This window comes from Microtus pennsylvanicus, chromosome 6, assembly GCF_037038515.1.
Source record: "Microtus pennsylvanicus isolate mMicPen1 chromosome 6, mMicPen1.hap1, whole genome shotgun sequence".
Lineage (NCBI taxonomy): Eukaryota > Metazoa > Chordata > Mammalia > Rodentia > Cricetidae > Microtus > Microtus pennsylvanicus.
The window spans coordinates 84,059,235-84,078,398 of NC_134584.1; the positions used below are offsets into that span (position 1 = coordinate 84,059,235).

Sequence of the window (19,164 nt, forward strand, 5' to 3'; positions counted from 1 at the left end):
ACTTGTTGCCCAGTGCTATGTCCCTTTTTGAATAGTGTCTGTCTCTTGGTCTGCTTTTGATGGGGCTTTTGTTGGTTTGTTCGTACTTTGTGCTTTTTTGGCTATTGTTTTATATGAATTTCCTGTATATTTAAAAAAATATTAGTATTGGTATTATTTATGTTTTAGTATGCGTCTGTGTGTGTATTTGCCATTCGTGTAGGTGTTCTTGGGGACCAGTACACAGCATTAAATCATCTGGAGCAGGAGGTACAGGTACTTGTGAGATGCCTGATGTGGCTGCCACGAACTGAACTCGGGTCCTCTTCGAGAGCAGCAGATACTCTTAACTGCTGAGTCATCTCTCCAGCCTGCTTTTTTTTATTCTTTTGTTTATTAGTATGTGTATTTGGTGTGTGTGTGTGTGTGTGTGTATCACAGCATACATGTGGCGGTCAGAGAACAATGTATTTTGCGTTGATTCTCTTTCTGTGCTGGCTTCCAGAGATCAAACTCAGGGACCAGGCTTGCGTGAGGAGCACCCTTACTGAGACACCCAAATTTCTTGTATAATTTTGTATTTTGGATAAATTGCTCTTTACTGGACGCATGGCTTATTTGTGTTTTCTTCTAAGAAGTCTTGTCTGTCTCCTTTGCACTCTCTTTTACGAGCCAAGCCTTTGAGCTTACACAATCTCACCTGTGTCTGCTTTTACTGCCTGTGGATATGGTTGATATCATATCCAAAACCTGCTCTGTCAAGAAATGTCCTCCCTGTCTTCCTCTGGTGGCTTTTTGGCTTGTGATCCGTGTGTGTTGATTGGGACCGTAGTGTGAGGCGAGGGTGCAGTCCATTCTTCTGCGTGTGGGAGCTCAGTTTTCCCGATGGTGATGTGAATCCACACTGACGTTGAACTCCAGAAGGGTTTTCTGTCTTCAAGGATCTTAACATGAATATCTCAAACCAGCAACTTTTGCCCCATTCTGCAGCCCCTGCCTATAATCCAAGGGCTCCCCTTCCGTAGTAGGGACCCATTGTTACTAGGAGGACCCTCAGCCTTGCCCCTCCTGCAGCGTTAGAAAGCCCTTACTTCTTCCACTTCCTTCTACACGACTGTCATCACTGCAACGTGCTTTGCAGCTGATCTTTAAGAAACAGGCCAGACAGGCACTCCTGGGAGGAATTCCTCCTTCGCAAGTGAAATTTTAACAAATCTCTTAAATTAAAAGCAAAGAGGACAACGAAGAGTGAGAACTCAGCCTGACTAACTCCCCGTGTCGGCCCTCAGCATTCTGTGTGAGCTGGGACCACACCTCTAGCTCGTGTGGGAAGGGGGAGAAGCCATGTTGCTGAGGGACTGAGAGGGAAGGGGGCACAGGCAAACGGCCAGTCTAGCCGTCAGTGAAAACACCCTGCAAGGTGATTTTCTTTCTTTCGGTTTCCTTTGATGGGTGGGAAAGGAGAGCTTCAGTCAGCCCATGCTATCTGGAGCGGGAGAGCGGGACTTCAGCTTTTTTGATGTCTTGTTTGTGTGCTTCCCAGGGGCCATCAACGAGAAGGCCACACACCCAGGGTACTATGAGGACCTAGTGGAGAAGTCTATGGGAAAATATAATCTCGCCACCGAGGAGATTGAGAGAGACTTACACCGCTCCCTCCCAGAACACCCAGCCTTCCAGAACGAAATGGGCATCGCCGCGCTGAGGAGAGTGTTAACGGCTTATGCTTTCCGCAATCCCAACATAGGGTATTGCCAGGTAATTGCCATGAGCTTGTGTCTGAGGAGGATTCAAAGTATCCTCCAATCTTGATCCAACCTCAGTTCCTATGATCCTGACGGCGGAGCATTCAGATGGGACCCTGTACCAGATCAACCAGCCAGGAGTTTAGAGTAAGCAAGGAAGCCAGAGCTGGCGCAGCCTTGCAGCAATGGCCTGGAACCCGGCAGGCAGCGGACTTGCAATCCGCTTCTCCAGGTTCTCCCGCCATCTTTCCTCCCTCAGCGTGATCGCTCTTAGAAAAGGGCCTGCTTTTTCTCAAAATACTGCTCTACACAGATTCCAGTCTGCTTTAAGGAGACATGTGGGAAGCCGGGGTACGCATATGGGGGTAAGGACCCCAAAGCTGAAAAGTTTATGTTGGGAAACTGCAACAGCACTCTATACCTCTTCTCCTGGAGGCCTCTGAGCTGGCTAGGCTGCTCCGCTATCAGCTGTTGGTCCTTACCTCTGTCTGGGAGACTCCGAGCTGACCCACCCACCGTTCCTCATGTCCAGTCCTTAGGGCCTCGTTGGTCAGTCCTCTGCGGAGCTAACCTCCTGCCTAACATTTATTCTAACAAAGTAAACATTTCTTTTGTTGTGTTTGCCAGCAGATAAAGGACAGGAAGGCTCTCTCTGCGCTAATAGAGTCACTACAGCAGGGTCCCTCAACCTTGACACCGTCGGACATTGTGGATTAGATGTAGGGGAAACTCAACATGGTGCAACGGATGTTGTAAAGGATTTTTGTTAATGATCTGCTTAGGAGACATTCAACCACACAAAGTAGAATTTAGCTAAGGGTGCTGTTCCGTAATACCCCGAAGATAAGTAGTATGCTAACCAGACCTTTAGCGATAAGCAAAATTCATGATGATGTCAATATCTGTTCACCAGAGCTGGTCCAGCCATCAGACCCTTCCACAAAGGACGCACCTCCAGCAGGCAGCTAGCTTAAGGGGGCAGCTCAAGGTCACAGCCAGTGTTGAGTCCTGCCAGATGGGCAGATGGTCCTGGGCGAGCACTGTTTTAAAAGAACGACCCTGGTGTACTTAAGAAATAACAGTGACACTGTCTTTGCTGAGCCTCCATCTGCCCCATGGCCAGGCTTGCAAGCCCTGTCTCTGTTTCAGTTGTCCCCAGTGTGAGTGGAGCTGCGACCTAAAGGAGATTTAACAACAGTGTGTGCGAAATACAAATCCTAAGGGGCATAGAAGTCAGTAAACTCCCATGGGGACCAAGGCCATCTTGGGCAGTAACTCCAGTTCACCTTGCACGCCGTGTGCTTTTCCATGATCTCCAAGTGCACGGAGTGCCTTCTCACCGGGACCGCATTGTTTCTGCCACGAGGGAATCCTTGGTCCTGGGAGCTGCCCAGTGCTCTGCTGCCTGTTCGGCAACATCTCCAACTCCCACCCACCAGGCTACAGTATAAACCCCTGCTCCGGAGATTAACACCCCCTGGATATTGGCAAGGTCCCCCGAGGAGCACCACCACCATGATAGCTAACCACTGCCTGAGAAGGGAGCCAACGGTGGTGCTGCAGTTCCGGTCCTTAGCTGAGGGACTGACTAGTGAGGGTCTTCTGATGACCCCTGACCTGCCTACCGGGGCATCCTGGGGGCACATACTCGGCTGCACGCCATGCTTGTTAGGAGTGCCCTACTGAGTCTTCTTAAGCCGTGACCGCTTACGCCACTGAACCTACAGCTTTTAACACAGGTTGAAGTGAATGTTTTAATGCAGTCTAACGAAAAGAATATCGTCCACACAAAATTAAAATAATGTCTTGTACTGGTACCTCGAGCATGAGTGAACATTGGGAAACTACAAGAAAGTTGATCCAGACGCAAAGACCACATTATTGGTGGATTTTTCTGGACCGTCCATGGAAAAGCTGAAGGAGACGTAACTGTTAGGCACACTCATCTTTCTCCTACATGTACATGTATACACACATTTCTTTTTCTTCTTTTCTTCTTCTTCTTCTTCTTCTTCTTCTTCTTCTTCTTCTTCTTCTTCTTCTTCTTCTTTCTCTCTCTCTCTCTCTCTCTCTCTCTCTCTCTCTCTCTCTCTGAAAAGCTGAAGGAGACGTAACTGTTAGGCACACTCATCTTTCTCCTACATGTACATGTATACACACATTTCTTTTTCTTCTTTTCTTCTTCTTCTCTCTCTCTCTCTCTCTCTCTCTCTCTCTCTCACACACACACACACACACACACACACACACACACACCTGTTTCCCTATGCTACATTTATCTTTTTTAATAGTACTTAATTTAAATGTATCTTCAAATCCATTCATTAACATTAAAGTGTTGTTTTTTTCTCTCTGGTGGCAGCACTCAAGGCTGCTGGTGAGCTTGTCTCATTGCTCCCCTGACTCTCACGTCTCATACAGAACCCATAAGAAATTAGAGCCATGGACCTCTGTCTTGCCTGAATGGTTGAGGAACTGACCTTGGTTGTGACCTTGGACTAGAACCCACAGGCTAATTCTCAAGTGGAATTTTAATAACCACTTCCCTTGGAACAACAAGGCTTGCAAGAAAGAACCTTTTCAGTTAAACACCTTTTAGGGGATTTATATTGCACAACTCTGATGAGTGGGTATTGGTTTCTGGAAGATCAAAGGAAACCCAGGAGCTACTTGGCTTCTGACAAAATAGAATTCATTTTTATCTTTTGATCTTCATTTTTTAATTAAGGGACGGTTACCGTTGAGCCGCTTAGTGGTTATGGGCTTTCTGATAATATCTTTTAATAAAATCCAGTTACTTTGGATTTTAAATCACCTTTGTTCATCCGAGCATCGTTTCCTAGATGGAAGTAAGGGAGGAGGGCTCCAGTTCTGAAAGGTCGCCTTGTTCTCTGCGGGACAGCCTGGAGCCCTGTGGAACTGTTTGTGGGAGGTGAGAGGGAAATATTTACCTCCCCTGAGTGAAGGATTAAGAATATTGAAAGGATTTAGCAGGCTGAGAGCTTTGTTAACTAGGCTTGGGGCAGAGGCTCTGGGGTCAGGGCTTGCCTGCACGTGCTTGACTCAGGTAAACTGTGCTGCCAGGGAAGACCCTGGGCAATCGCTGAGAGGACTTTCCATTCTGAAGGGCCTAAGCAAACAGAACGCAGAATACTCAACAAGCTTTTGTGGCATGGAAATCCTAAGCTTATTTGTCTGGCTTTTCTTGGGAGTTTATTGGTACCTGCAAGAAAGACTAATTTTCCTTCCTTCCTTCCTTCCTTCCTTCCTTCCTTCCTTCCTTCCTTCCTTCCTTCCTTCCTTCCTTCCTTCCTTCCTTCCTTCCTTCCTTCCTTGGCAATGCTGTGAGTGAACTATATCAAAGACATAGACAAACACACATGTGTCTTTCCATAATTCCAGAATTTCCTGAATAACAATAAATCCACAAGGTGCTGGGGGTTTGATGGTAGCGCTTTGCCAGCTACTTCCACCTCTGTGGCAGTCTGACCCAGCTTAATACAAGGTTTTGTTGTTGTTACTGTTTTCTAAACACTTATTTATTATGTATACAGGGTTCTTCCTGCATGTATCCCTTCAGGCCAGAAGAGGGCACCAGACCTCATTATAGACAGTTGTGAGCCACCATGTGGTTGCTTGGAATTGAACTCAGAACCTCTGGAAAAGCAGACAGTACTCTTAACCTCTGAGCCATCTCTCCAGCCCTTAATACAAGGTTTTAATTCCAATCTTGATTACTATTAACTCTCATGTGAAACATCATACAGTCTGTCAGTCTGTCTGGGCTGTGAAATGGATCCAGAGGGCTAAAGAGGCAGTGGAAGAGTCTCTCTTTTCAGTCACAGACTGACATGAATGTAAACAGAGCCTGTGTTGATAAGGAACCCAGTTCTGCTGCCAGGAGGAAGTTGCTGCCATAGCGTCAGGTGCTGAGGGTCACAGGTTCGACAGAGCTGTAGAGGGAAACAGGCAAGCCTGCATGGGAGGGAGCAAGAAATCCAGAGCTGGGTGGGTGGGTGGAGGAGCAGACCAGTCAGCCTTGTCAACAGTGGGATAACCCTGGGGCGACCCGGAGCCCTCTGCCTGCTTGTCCTGCGTGTACCCACTGGGTGTCAGGAAACAGGGTGGCAGCTGCTCCCATTGCGTCCTCAAGTCTGAGGGTTCACGCGGGGGCAGGCACAATCACCCTGCATTCTCAAAACGGAGTCAGAAGCTGCTTGCCGAACAGCATGGCTTCCAGGTTGGAGTAACTCAGCGTGGGCATAGCCCCTCAACAAGATGGCTTCTATGAAAATCCACCCGCTGTAAGCGGACTGTGGCTGACGGCTTCCTCTCTCCTCCCTTCAGGCCATGAACATCGTCACCTCGGTGCTGCTTCTCTACGCCAAGGAGGAGGAGGCGTTCTGGCTCCTCGTGGCCTTGTGTGAGCGGATGCTTCCCGACTACTACAATACCAGAGTTGTAGGTGTGTGTGTGGCTGTGGTTAAACACCTTAGCCCGTCTTACTGGGAAAAGGACTGTAGCACCAGCTTAGGGGAGGAAGGGTTTGTTGTGGTTCTGAGTTTCCCCTACAGTCCACCATTCGGGGAAGTCACAGCAAAGGGAGCACAAGGCAACCGTCACACTGGGTCCCGCGCGGCAGAGACATGAATGTCGGTACTCAGTCTGATGTCCCCTTTTTTGTTTAGTCCAGGACCACGCCCTTAGGACAGTGATGCCCACATTCAGGGTGGTCCCTCACATTTTAGTTAAATTTCTCCAGTAACAACTTCCTGGGAATGCCAAAAGGTGTGTCTCCTAGGTGATTCCAAATCCAGGAAAAAGACCCGTCAGCAAGCCAGTGGTAAACATGAACAGTTAGAATCTCTTTAGAAGATAAAGGTTTGAGGACTGGATGGCTCAGAGGTTAAGAGCATTGACTGCTCTTCCAGAGGTCCTGAGTTCAATTCCAGCAACCACATGGTGGCTCACAACCTTCTATAATGAGTTCTGGTGTCCTCTTCCAGCCTACAGGCAAAAATTCAGACAGAACACTGTATACATAATAAATTAATAATTATTAAAAATAAAGTTTTGAAAGGCAATTCATGCCCTGGGACCCCACAGCTAAAAATATTTGCATAAACAAGGGCTTAGCAGTGCCATGGTCAGTTCTTACTGTCACTTTGTCATAACCCAGGCTCACAGGGGAAAAGAATCTCAATGAGGCATTGTCCAGATCAGGTGAGCCTGTGGGGATATCTGAGGAGGATTTCCTAACTGCCTTAATTGACGTAAGAAGCCCCAGCCTGAGTGGACAGCACCATTCCCTGTTTGGGGGCCTGGGTTGTGCGGGCACAGAGAAGGCTAGCTGAGCACTAAGCATGAAGGTTCTCATTTTTCTCTGCTCGTCTGTGGGTGTGAAGAGCTGCAGGTTCACGTTCCCTTGAGCTCCCTGTAGTGATAGACTGTATCCTGGACCTGTAGGCTGAATTCAACCCTTCCCCCTAAGCTGCTTTCCTCAGGACGTTCTATCGTAGCAACAGAAGCAAAAGTCGAACACAGCCCATCCATTTGATCTGGTTCTCCAGGAAGATGCAGGGCTAACCGATCCTGTCCTGTCACCCACTCAGGGGCCCTGGTAGACCAGGGAGTCTTCGAGGAGCTGGCACGAGACTATGTCCCACAGCTGTACGACTGCATGCAGGACCTAGGCGTGATTTCTACCATCTCCCTGTCGTGGTTCCTTACGCTGTTTCTCAGCGTGATGCCCTTTGAGAGTGCAGTGGTGGTCGTGGACTGTTTCTTCTATGAAGGAATCAAGGTGATATTCCAGCTGGCCCTTGCTGTGCTGGACGCCAACGTGGACAAGCTTCTCAACTGCAAGGACGATGGGGAGGCCATGACGGTTCTGGGAAGGTAAGCTATGTCTGACCTTGAGGCCACCTCATGAGCTACTATCCTCTGTGACCAAGGACATATTCTTTTCCATTTTTAAAGTAATATCTATGCGGGTAGCTGCCCCTGTGAGTGTATGCAGAGGACATTGGGCATCTCTTCGTCCATCACTCACCACCAAGCCTTTTGAGGCAGGGTCCCTCCCTAAAGCTGGAACTCATGTTTCCCCGACGAGGTTGGAAGTCAGCGAACCCCAGAAATCCTCCTGGCTTCTGTCTTTGTCACCCTTAGAACTGGAGTTGCAGCATGCAGGGCACCTGGCTTGTGACAGGGGTGCCAGGACCAAACTCCAGCCCTCAGGACTACACAGCCAGTGCTCTTAGCCCCCAGCCGTCTCTCAAGCCCGATATTCTTTTTCTTTAAAGGGAAAGGGTGTTTGTTTCTGCTGTTAAGAAAATCTTAGTCAGACCTGGTGTTGGCTCAGTGTAATCCAGCTGCTCAGAAGACTGAGGCAGGGGGATCGTATATTCAAAACCAGCCTTGCCAACTTAGTGAGAACCAGTCTCAAAATAAAACGTAGAAAGGGGACGTAGAGTTGCTTAGCATGCAGAAGGCGCTAGATCCAATCCCCAGGACTTCAAAGAGGAAGAGAAAAACAACAGAAACAAGGAAATCTTAGGTTTTTGATTTAATAGGTACAATCTCAGATCTATAACTGAGGCATTCCAGTTCCTTTCCAGTGATAGCTGGTTCATGTCTTAACCAAGGTACCTAGACAGTGTGACCAACAAAGACAGCACGCTGCCTCCCATCCCTCATCTCCACTCGCTGCTCAGTGATGACGTGGGGCCCTACCCTGCGGTGGACATCTTCAGACTCATAGGAACATCCTACGAGGTAGGTGTGCTTCCCAGCCGTGGGGTAACAGTGCCCAGTGTTTCTACCCAGCTCAGCCGGGCATGGGTCCCACACTGCCTCTCCCACCGTGTCTCAGTCCAGCTTGCGCTGTCGTCATAGATACAGCAGTCCAACTGCTTCAAAAAGACTTAGGATGGATTTCTCATGGTTCTAGAGCCTTGGAAGCCTAAGGTCAGGTGCTTATGTATTTACAACTTCATCTTTCTGTTTCCTTGGACACCATCCGTGTCCTGCCGGTGGGAGGAACCATGTCCTCAAGGGGCAGAAGTTCAGGAGAAAGAACCTGCTTCTGCACGCCCTTTCCAAAGCATCCTTTCTAACCTAAATGCCTGCAGATAAGACCCTTCCTGTCAGTGCTGTGGCAACTGGGGATTAAGTTTAGACTTGAGTCTGGGAACAGACAGAAAGCCCGTCCCCTTTTACATTGTGAGAATTGGTTATCGGAGGCAGGCAACTGCCTATGAGCTAACAGTTTTGCTCTCAGAGATGGACGCTGAGTGGATTCTGGGATTTCTCGTGAGCCTTAACTTGTTGTAAGTGGTATGACAAGCTCTGGCCCTTTGACACATGATCTAAAAGCATGTCAGATTCACACTCAGTGGACTGAGGAGCCATTATGGGAAAGCTTCATAGATGACTCATTCCTTATTCCCACACTAGTTAGAAATCCCACGAAGTACGTAGTTCCAGATATGATGGTTGTTTACTTATGTATTTTTAATTTATTTTTCCTGAGAAAAAGTCTTGTCATGTCTCTTGGGCTATCCTTTCATCATTACCAGTATCTCACTAGATATGACCACTCAGTCACGATTTATAGTCAATTCAAAATTCCTGATTCCAGTCAGCCAGGACCACACCCAGGTATTCAAGGAGCTAGGTGTGGCCTCAACTGTCCAGGTCACTGGGCTTTTAAAGGCAGAAACCACATCCTGGTATCTCGGTTGGCAGTTTCACAGAAGCAAACAGTTTAACAGGCGCTGAGATAGTTAGTTAGCATAGGGGGTTCCACACAGGCAGGTTATAGTAAGTTAGATAAGTTAGTTGGGGCATCCTGACTTTGGGTTTCTAGAATAGAGCTGGGTAATTTTCCATGGGGTTCTCCATCAAGGATTCCAAATTCTAGTCAATCCTGCATGGGCCTCAACAAGAATACAAGATGGAGGAACCTCTGCACCACCTTGCCCTGTCCCAGTTTTTAATCCTCCTAGCTCAGCCTCTTGAATCCTAGAAAAATCTTAGCAAGGCCTGTGCCACTAAACTTGGCCTTTGATGGTTACTCGTGCGTGTGTGTTTGTGTGTGTGTGTGTGTACGTGCATGTGGTGGCCAGAAGTTAATGTCAGTTTTTTTCCACCAATTGCTTTTCACCTTACTTTTTTGAGACAAGATCTTGCTAAACATGGAGCCCCATAGTCTGTCTACCTTTCCAGAAGGATCTATAAATCCTCCTGTCTCTGTTCCAAGTACTGGTATTTTTTTGTGTGTGTGAGGCTTTTGGGGATTAGAACTTAGGTCCTCAACCCCGAGCTGCAAGCTCTTGCCTGGCTAAGCCATCACCCACCCCCACAGTCACTGTAGAGGCTCACTGAGCTGCTGTTGGGACCCAAAGACTTCCCTCCCCTGGGAGCTTCTCTCTCTCAGCCACCGTTAAATGAATCCCTTCATCATAATGACAATCCTTACCAACCCCTGCACTGGGCTGTTTAGTGGAAATAAAAGTGACGTCTTCCTTTCTTCTCTGAGATGGAAGGACATGCAGGCAGTGCTAGGCAGGCTAGCATTGAAGACACGGCCAGCTCACCGAATGCCCCTGTGGATTTCTGGCCCTGCAGATGCTGTTGAAGGAGCATGGAGATCGACAAGCACTTCTCCCACGCTCTACATCCCTCAGCCTGGGGGCAGGCGCTCCCTTTTCCCATCAGACACACATGCCATCACACACAGCCTCACATCCGAGCTTCCTTCCGGACAGGCAGTCAACGCCAGGAAAACACACATGACTGAAATTTAGTTCTGCCTCTGATATGTGAGGAGAATCTCTGGAGTCCCTAAGTGGCTTTCCCACGTAAAATCTAGTCTAGGTCACTGTCGTGGAGAGAGCCTTTTATCCTGTCGTGAACATTTCTGCCAATCTGCAGGTGTCTGTACCTTAGTACATATTTTCAGAAACACCAATATTGCTTCTTTCCAGAAATTCGGAACAATCCGGGCAGATTTGATTGAACAGATGAGATTCAAGCAGAGGTTGAAAGTTATCCAGACCCTGGAGGACACCACCAAACGCAACGTGGTAAGTCCTCGGAAGGGTGGGAGGCGAGGGGATATCTCAGTTTCCCCTCCTTGTGCACATTCCTGCTGGCTCCTCAGATCCAGCTTCACAGAACTTGAAAGAAGAGCTTAGAAGCTCTCTGGGCGGGGCATGGCGTGTTGTGAGTGTGCGGGGGTCACTGTGCTTGTGCTTCATAGGTACGGACCATCGTGACAGAGACCTCATTTACCATCGACGAGCTGGAAGAACTGTACGCTCTTTTCAAGGTGAGTTTCAAAGTTCAAGTCCATGCAAAGAGATGAAAGAACCTGCTCTGACTGTGCTAGGACCTCTGAATCTTTCTGTTAGGTGGTCCAGGAGTTCCATGGGTCCCCAATATGCATAAAGAAGAAGGCAGAGCCCGGAGAACAAAGCTGTCGTACTTAATAGGAAAAGCAAATTAATTACTAGCACTAATTTAAGTTGACATTTTAGCTCATTTCCTCACCAGATGGGTTTTTCTCTTGGACCTCAGACACAGAACCTAGGTCTCTAAAACTCTATAGAATAGTGGTGATCAAGTTCAAATTCTACCTGGAATTTTTTTAATTTCTTCTTCTAAGCCCCAAGTCACCTTTAAAGAAAAACACTATGTAGCTAGAAGAAGAAGCTTGCTATATTAAGAGGTCTGGTTAGTTTGAATTTGTTGCCTCGGAAGTCTGCTGGGCTGTGGTTGGCCTGCTCTTCAGTCCTGGGCTGTGGTGATACAGAGCTTTGTGGTAAAGGGGCCTGGACCAGAGAAGTCACCGCATCTTGGCAGCCAGGAGACAGAAATACACCAACAGAGGGTCCAAGACAAGACTTGACACACTTCCTTCAACCAGCCTCCACTTCCAGAAAGTTTCTATCATGGCTCAATAAGGCAAATGTGTAATAGGATCAAAAACCCATTGCCATTGTTCTTGAGTTCTCAGTAGTCCTCATTGTCCGCTATGTTCAGTGAGTCCGGTTTTATCCCAGGCTTTTTCAGACCCAGGCCAGCTGGCCTTGATGAGTTCCCAATAGAACATCCCCCTTGTCTCAGTGTGTGGGTGCACCCCTCGCGGTCCTGAGTTCCTTGCTCATTCTCTCTCCTTCTGCTCCTGAGGCAGTTTGGATGCTCACCTTACTAGACCTGGATGGAGGTGGGTGGTCCTTGGACTTCCCACAGGGCAGGGAACCCTGATTGCTCTTTGGGCTGACGAGGGAGGGGGACTTGATTAGGGGAGGGGAAGGGAAATGGGAGGCAGTGGCGGGGAAGAGACAGAAATCTTTAATAAATAAATAAATTAATTAATCAAAAAAAAGGCAAATGTGTTCCCTTATCTCTTAGTCACTAGAGGGCGCCACGATCTCTCTCTTTTTGTGTGTTGACTCGATAGATCAGTGTAGTATGGTCCCGCATTCTTGGAATGAGGCATTGATTTCTGTGCAGAGCATCAGGAAGCTGTTGCTGGCCAAGCTCTTCATTCTCTCCCTGACATCTCTTAGACATCTGGGTTCTCAAGTTCGCATACCTGCATATGAAAGGAAGAGCACACGCTTGCAGACCTAACGCCGTGCCAGGGGTAACACTATGTGATTTGGAGCTCGATGAGTGGGAGTGACCGCTCTGTGTCATTTTTAGGCTGAACACCTAACCAGCTGTTACTGGGGCGGGAGCAGCAATGCCCTGGACAGGCACGACCCCAGCCTGCCTTACCTGGAGCAGTACCGCATCGACTTTGAGCAGTTCAAGGGCATGTTCGTGCTTCTCTTTCCCTGGGCGTGCGGCACTCACTCCGATGTGCTGGCCTCCCGCTTGTTCCAGCTGTTAGATGAGAACGGGGACTCCTTAATTAACTTCCGAGAGTTCGTCTCTGGCCTGAGTAAGTCGATGAGATATTCTTGCATGAGTTGGATGGGGTCAATGGGGTGGTAACCTGGGGTTCCTCTCTGCTTCCCTCAGAGGCCCTACACTGGGTCTAGAAGAAGGAGGAGCACAGACAAGGATCGCATGCTGGTTGTAAGGTCGTGTTTAGTTAACAGCTGTATTACATGGACAATCTACAGCCTTCTACATGAGACAGACGTCATCATGAGTTCAAAATATATTATCAGAGTGCTTGAAGGTGGCCTAACAGGTGAAGGCACCTGCTGCCAAGCCTGATGATCTGAGTTCAATCCCCAGAGTCCTCAGAGTGGAGGAAAAGGGCCAAACCCCAAGAGTGCCCTCTGACCTTTATACAAGAGCTGTGGCACACACACACATACGGACATGCACACACATACATACACAACCATAGCCATAAGTAATTAACATGATGTAGGCTTTTTAAAAAAAAAATACATTAATGGAGAATGCATACGGCAGTAAAATCCTAATGGAATCGTCCAACACTATAGGTTTCCCAGAGAAAAAGGAGTATCTAGGTCAGTAGTTCTCAACCTGTGGGCCACAACTCCTTTGGAGGTCAAAGGGCTCTCTCCCAGGGGTCACCTAAGAGCACTGGAAAGCACGGATATTTACACTGTGATCTGTAACGGCAGCAAAGTCACAGCTGAGTCACAGCAAAAACATTTTTATTGTTGAGGAACTGTATTTAAAAAGGTCACAGCATTAGGAAGGTCGAGAACCAATAATCTAGATGGTAGGCTGTATGCTTCTGTTTTACAAAACAAATATAATAATTAAAAATATGTCCTATATAAAAATAATTGCCCATAGGTAAACCTTTCTAATATGTAATTTTATGCTATTTTCTAAGTAACGTTAAATTTATTTTAACAAAAGACTGGAAAATTATAGTATCTCACTGTCTAAGTGGAAGTCTTTCCTGTCTGTTTCCTGGCTAAAGGACTACCTACAGCTAGGACTAGCGAGTGCATGCACTCATACGTGCACACAAGCATGCACACACACCACCCACCTGACAAGCAGGGCACGGGCTGCCCCCCTACCCACCTTGCTCATGTCCCTGTATTGTTGCTGGCCTCTTGCTCCATTTGGATGAAGAAAATATATGGTAGGAGACCTTGGCCCACTTGATATGAGGCTGGGGTGTATTTTGTGTCTGGCTGCCAGAGAATTTCTCTCGAGGTCTGCCCATATGGTGCCTTTGCGTCCATCCCTTTTCTCGCTCCTGTGACAGAATGTCTAACTGCTGACTTAAGGCTAACGGGCTTGCTTTGGCCCACAGTTTGGGGCTCATCACAGTGGGGAAAGCATTGGCAGCAGGAGCGTGAAGCATCGACAGGTCACACTGCGCCTGCAGTCAGGAGCTCAGCTGCTGTCTCACTCCTGTTCAGTCTGGGACTCCAACCTTATGGGTCCCCCTGACCCCAATCAGCCAAGATGCAGGGGAGCTGGGGAGCTTTGAGTACAGCCCCGGAGATTATGTCACAGGTCAGCTGTTTCCCGAAGCAAGGAGAAGGAGGACAGACAAACAAGGGGGAAATGCACCTAATTCTCGCATCTGCATCCCTGGATTAATCACATAAGTTGCATATATGGCTTTTAATGCCCCATTGAGAAGCCTGTGGGAGGCAGTGCAGGGAGGAAGCAGCAGGGGGCGGGGGCTTACCAAGCACATCAGTTAGGTTAGCAGACTTCTGGCCACGTGATTTCTGACGAGCCGGTTCTCTGGCAGGGAAATAGAAACTTAATTGATTCTAACTTGACATGGCCTTTGTCTGTTTGGAGTGAGTTTATACGGTGGATCACATTCGGTTTATACGGTGGATCACATTCAGTTCATACAGTAGATCCCGTTCCCGTTTATACAATGGATCCCATTCGGTTTATATGGTGGATCGCATTCAGTTTATACAGTGGATCACATTCAGTATGTACAATGGATCACAAGTCAGTTTTTACGGTAGACAGTTCCTTCTCTGTGTTGATCGTGATGCAAACGCAAGCATCCCCCCTGGAGTCCCTTTGGTAAGGACACCAGTCACATTATCAACACCTTCCTGACCTACTCACCCCTCGAAACCAATGGCTCCATCACACTGGAGGTCAAGGTTCAACATAGGACACCAACCTTTTGGGTCTACCTTCCTACTGTTAACGTTGCTGTTGACCGTGGAAGAAACAAAAGCTAAGTGAAATCAGATGACTTGCAGAGACTGCATAACCGTAACGTCCCTTCCCACCTGGATGCAGAGTCCTCACTCCCTCTTCTGAACTGTCTCGTCCTCGGGGACTTAAATATATATTTCCAAAAGATTTTCTGATTTCAGGAGTAACTCAGAGGAAAGTAGCAGGATTTTTTTTATTGAACCTTATAAAGTCAGAATAAATTAAAATGCAGGTTAGAGCAAAATTAAAACATTTCAGGAAACTAAAAAAAAAGCATTGAGTAATTTAGAGTTAATCTTAAATGTGGTCTTCTTTTATTACTTAATTCATAGTTGTTTAGGATATTAAGGCCCAGTTTTTTCTTCTTTTCCATTAATAATTCACTTAGAATACATAAAACTCCTGAGTGTTGGGATTAAAGACATGCGCCACCACCGCCCAGCCTACACAAAACTATTAATCTAGCTGATACGTTTAAAATCATTGTGTGTATTAATATATATAGTTTTATTGTCCTGGGATCCCAGTGTCAGGGTCATTGGTAGACTTTTCTGTTGTTGTATAGTGTCACCAAGGGGAAACTGAGGACAAGGAGAGGCCAACTCTCCTGTAGTGCACAGTAAGAACAAAACATTTGGAACCAAACCTCCTGGTGTGAGAGTCTTAAACCCAAGCAGGTCCTAGGCAGAACTCTTGTCACACAATGCCTTGGTTCACTATATAAAAAGTAGACTTTTACAAGAGCTCTCTAAGCCTGGGGACATCACGAACTCACAGGACCCGTTTCACACTGGTTCTTCCATGATTCCTAGGTGCTGCATGCCATGGGGACCTCACAGAGAAACTCAAACTCCTGTACAAAATGCACGTCTTACCAGGTAAGTGGCCCACACAGGACAGCGTGCATCTGGCGCCCTGGACCTGACTCTCCGTCTCTTCCTTTGCTGGTACCTGTCTGCCTGTCGGCCTTTCGCAAAGGCCAGGCCGAGTTGCTACTTTTCACACGCGTTCCTGGAGGAGGGTATCCTTGATTTGATTCTCACTTGCCTGTCTCAGAAATGAGCTGAGTTCATAGAAGACATCACACCTCCTTCAAGAGAAAGGGTGCAGAGGCTTTGGTGGCAGGTGGGACACAAACATTCCAAGGGAAAAAATGAGATGCTGGAGGCTTCTGTTTTGTTGTTGTTTGTTTGTTTTTTGTTTTTGTTTTTCAAGACAGGGTTTCTCCGTAGTTGGGTTCCTGTCCTGGAAGTAGCTCTTCTAGACCAGGCTGGCCTCGAACTCACAGAGATCCGCCTGCCTCTGCCTCCCGAGTGCTGGGATTAAAGGCGTGCGCCGCCACTGCCCCGCCTTGAGGAGCAGTTTTAACATTGCTGGGACCAAAAGGGCCTGCTGCTGAGGCCTGGGGCTCAGTTCTAAACCAGTCTATCAAATACTAAAGACAATAGAAGTGAAGGCAGATGCATTCACATCCCAGATGGGAGTAAATGTGGGTGTGTGTAGCAAACAGTGTCCTACAATTGACCCAGAAAGTATTATTTCAAAGTCTTTGGGAAATCTCCCTGACAGAGAAGAAAACGCAGAGGGATGCTGGTGTGGGGTTTAAATGGAGTTAAAGACAAAATGACGCCCACAGAGGCCTCTGAGGTGCTTCTGTCCTCCATCCCTCTTGGATAACTTCATTTTTGGTCCTACCCCCCCCCATCATTTGCCTGAGTGAGGAAACTTAGTGTTGAGTCATGGCCCACCACTCTCCACAGAGCCATCCTCCGATCAAGACGAGCCCGACTCTGCCTTTGAAGCCACTCAATACTTCTTTGAAGACATCACCCCAGAGTGCACACACGGTAGGTGACATTTCTCCCTCAGGGACTGCAGTTCAATCCCCAAACTCACATTTTAAAACAAACGAGGTGTGCATAGCATACATTTGGAACCTCAGCTCTGAGGATGGCACAGATTTCAGCCAATTGTTTACTGAAGAATATTCAGTCAGAAACAGCGCTTCTAGATTGAACATGTGCAGCCCCGTTCTTTCCTTGTTTTTATTTCCTAAACACTGGGGTGTTCCAACTGTTTACACAGCATTTACATCTCATTAGTTGCAATCCAGAGACAGTTTAAGATCCGTAGGAGGGTGTGTATAGATTGCACACAAGTGCACAGCAGATCTGAGTGCCTGTGGATTCTGCTGTCCACAAGATGGTCCTGGAACCAATCCTCCATGGAGTTCCATCTGGCCCATTTCAGGAGTTTGCCAACCCCTCATCCATGTGATTGTTTGGTCTGTGAGGATGCAGTTTGGCCTAAATACGCACTGTGGCTCACTGCACCTCTCTCCAAAGGCATGCGTTACTCCTGTGGCTTCTGCCTTGGGGTCCAGCACTCCACACCGCTGCCTCTGGGCTTGGTTATTTGTTTTGGCTTCTTAATTCTTGCTGTATCTGAACAAGTGCAGTGTAGGCCTGGTTCGAACCCTCGGGTGGGTGCCCAGGGTTACTGGAGGAAAGGGAAGCAGACTCTGCTGTCTTGGGGTCCACAGCACTGTTGAGGAGCGAGTATCGACAGGGGGCTAACTCTGCATATCGTTACCTTGGCGACTACAGGCAGAATCCTGCCTCAGAGCCCCGGTTCCTTTGTGGATAGTGGAGATGATAGTTGCCAGATCGGGGGTGCTGGAGACCTAATGAGATCATACAGTCTGTAGTTACAGCCTCTCATGCTGTCCTGAGCACACCCACTGTACTTCACGTGGCCAGCTGTGTGTTTGCATCCCTAACATCCTTGTTAGGGATGTCCATTCCAGAGAGGATCCTCCTCTTATGTAAAAGCTTCTGAGATGGTCACATGCCGCACTGTGGAATGTCCTTAAACAATGCTTCTCAGAGTGTTTTTCTAACTCCAGAAGTGCTGCTGCTTCATGTTGGATGTTTTGAAATACTTACATATATATACATACATACACACACACACACACACACACACACACACACACACACAAAAGATAGGCTGGGAGGTGGTGGTGTACACCTTTAATGCCAATACTTGGGAGGCAAACACAGGTGGATCTTTGTGAGTTCAAGGCCAGCCTGGTCTACAGAGCGAGTTCTAGGACAGTGAAACAAACAAGAAACAGAAACAAACAAGCAAAAAGTTGTGTGTGAGTGTGTGTGTGTGTGTGTGTGTGTGTGTGTGTGTGTGTGAGTGTGTGTGTGTGTGAGTGTGTGTGTGTGTGTGAGTGTGTGTGTGAGTGTGTGTGTGTGTGTGAGTGTGTGTGTGTGTGAGTGTGTGTGTGTGAGTGTGTGTGTGAGTGTGTGTGAGTGTGTGTGTGAGTGTGTGTGTGTGTGTGAGTGTGTGTGTGTGAGTGTGTGTGTGAGTGTGTGTGTGTGTGTGTGTGAGTGTGTGTGTGTGTGTGTGTGTGAGTGTGTGTGTGTGTGTGTGAGTGTGTGTGTGTGTGTGAGTGTGTGTGTGTGTGTGTGAGTGTGTGTGTGTGAGTGTGTGTGTGAGTGTGTGTGTGTGTGTGTGTGAGTGTGTGTGTGTGTGTGTGAGTGTGTGTGTGTGAGTGTGTGTGTGTGTGTGTGAGTGTGTGTGTGTGAGTGTGTGTGTGAGTGTGTGTGTGTGTGTGTGTGAGTGTGTGTGTGTGTGTGTGAGTGTGTGTGTGTGAGTGTGTGTGTGAGTGTGTGTGTGAGTGTGTGTGTGTGTGTGTGTGAGTGTGTGTGTGTGTGTGTGTGTGAGTGTGTGTGTGAGTGTGTGTGTGTGTGTGTGTGAGTGTGTGTGTGTGAGAGTGTGTGTGAGTGTGTGTGTGTGTGTGTGTGAGTGTGTGTGTGTGTGAGTGTGCGCACGCGTGCACCACAAACCGTGTGTGGATGACAACCTGCCAGCATCAGTTCTCTCCTTGTGTGGGTCCCAGGGATTGAGGTCAGGCCAGTAGGCTTAGGAGCAGATGTGTTCCCTGCTGAGCTCAACTTGCCGACCCCCATTTTTATTGTCTTTTTTTTAAAGGCAGTCTGTCTCTGAAACTTTTTGTGTTTATGTGTGTGCTTGGTTAATATATTTTCTGTAAAGTTGAGTGAGAATGTTGATGTCATTAGAATTTTTCTAAAAACAGTCTTCCTTTCCTCTGATGCCCACCAAAAATCGTCTTGTCCCAATGGGTCACCACCCCCACTGCCACACACTGTGTTACGGTGTTATGAGAATAAACCATACCCAAAGTCTTCCTCTTCCAAAGTATCTCTGATGCCAAAATCTGGATCTTTGCCTTGGGATTGAAGAAGGCAAAAGTTGATGGAGT

General features: G+C 47.7%; 1 protein-coding gene across 1 annotated transcript in view; it reads left to right on the top strand.

Moving 5' to 3' along the window:
• Positions 1-19,164, top strand: part of Tbc1d9 (TBC1 domain family member 9) — a 111,420-nt gene that overhangs the window by 85,418 nt on the left and 6,838 nt on the right. The window contains exons 10-18 of the mRNA XM_075976587.1: positions 1,523-1,737; positions 6,072-6,189; positions 7,337-7,622; positions 8,369-8,498; positions 10,712-10,810; positions 10,987-11,055; positions 12,435-12,675; positions 15,683-15,748; positions 16,631-16,717. Of these exons, the coding sequence (XP_075832702.1) occupies positions 1,523-1,737; positions 6,072-6,189; positions 7,337-7,622; positions 8,369-8,498; positions 10,712-10,810; positions 10,987-11,055; positions 12,435-12,675; positions 15,683-15,748; positions 16,631-16,717 (1,311 nt within the window). The remainder of the gene's footprint in view (positions 1-1,522; positions 1,738-6,071; positions 6,190-7,336; positions 7,623-8,368; positions 8,499-10,711; positions 10,811-10,986; positions 11,056-12,434; positions 12,676-15,682; positions 15,749-16,630; positions 16,718-19,164) is intronic.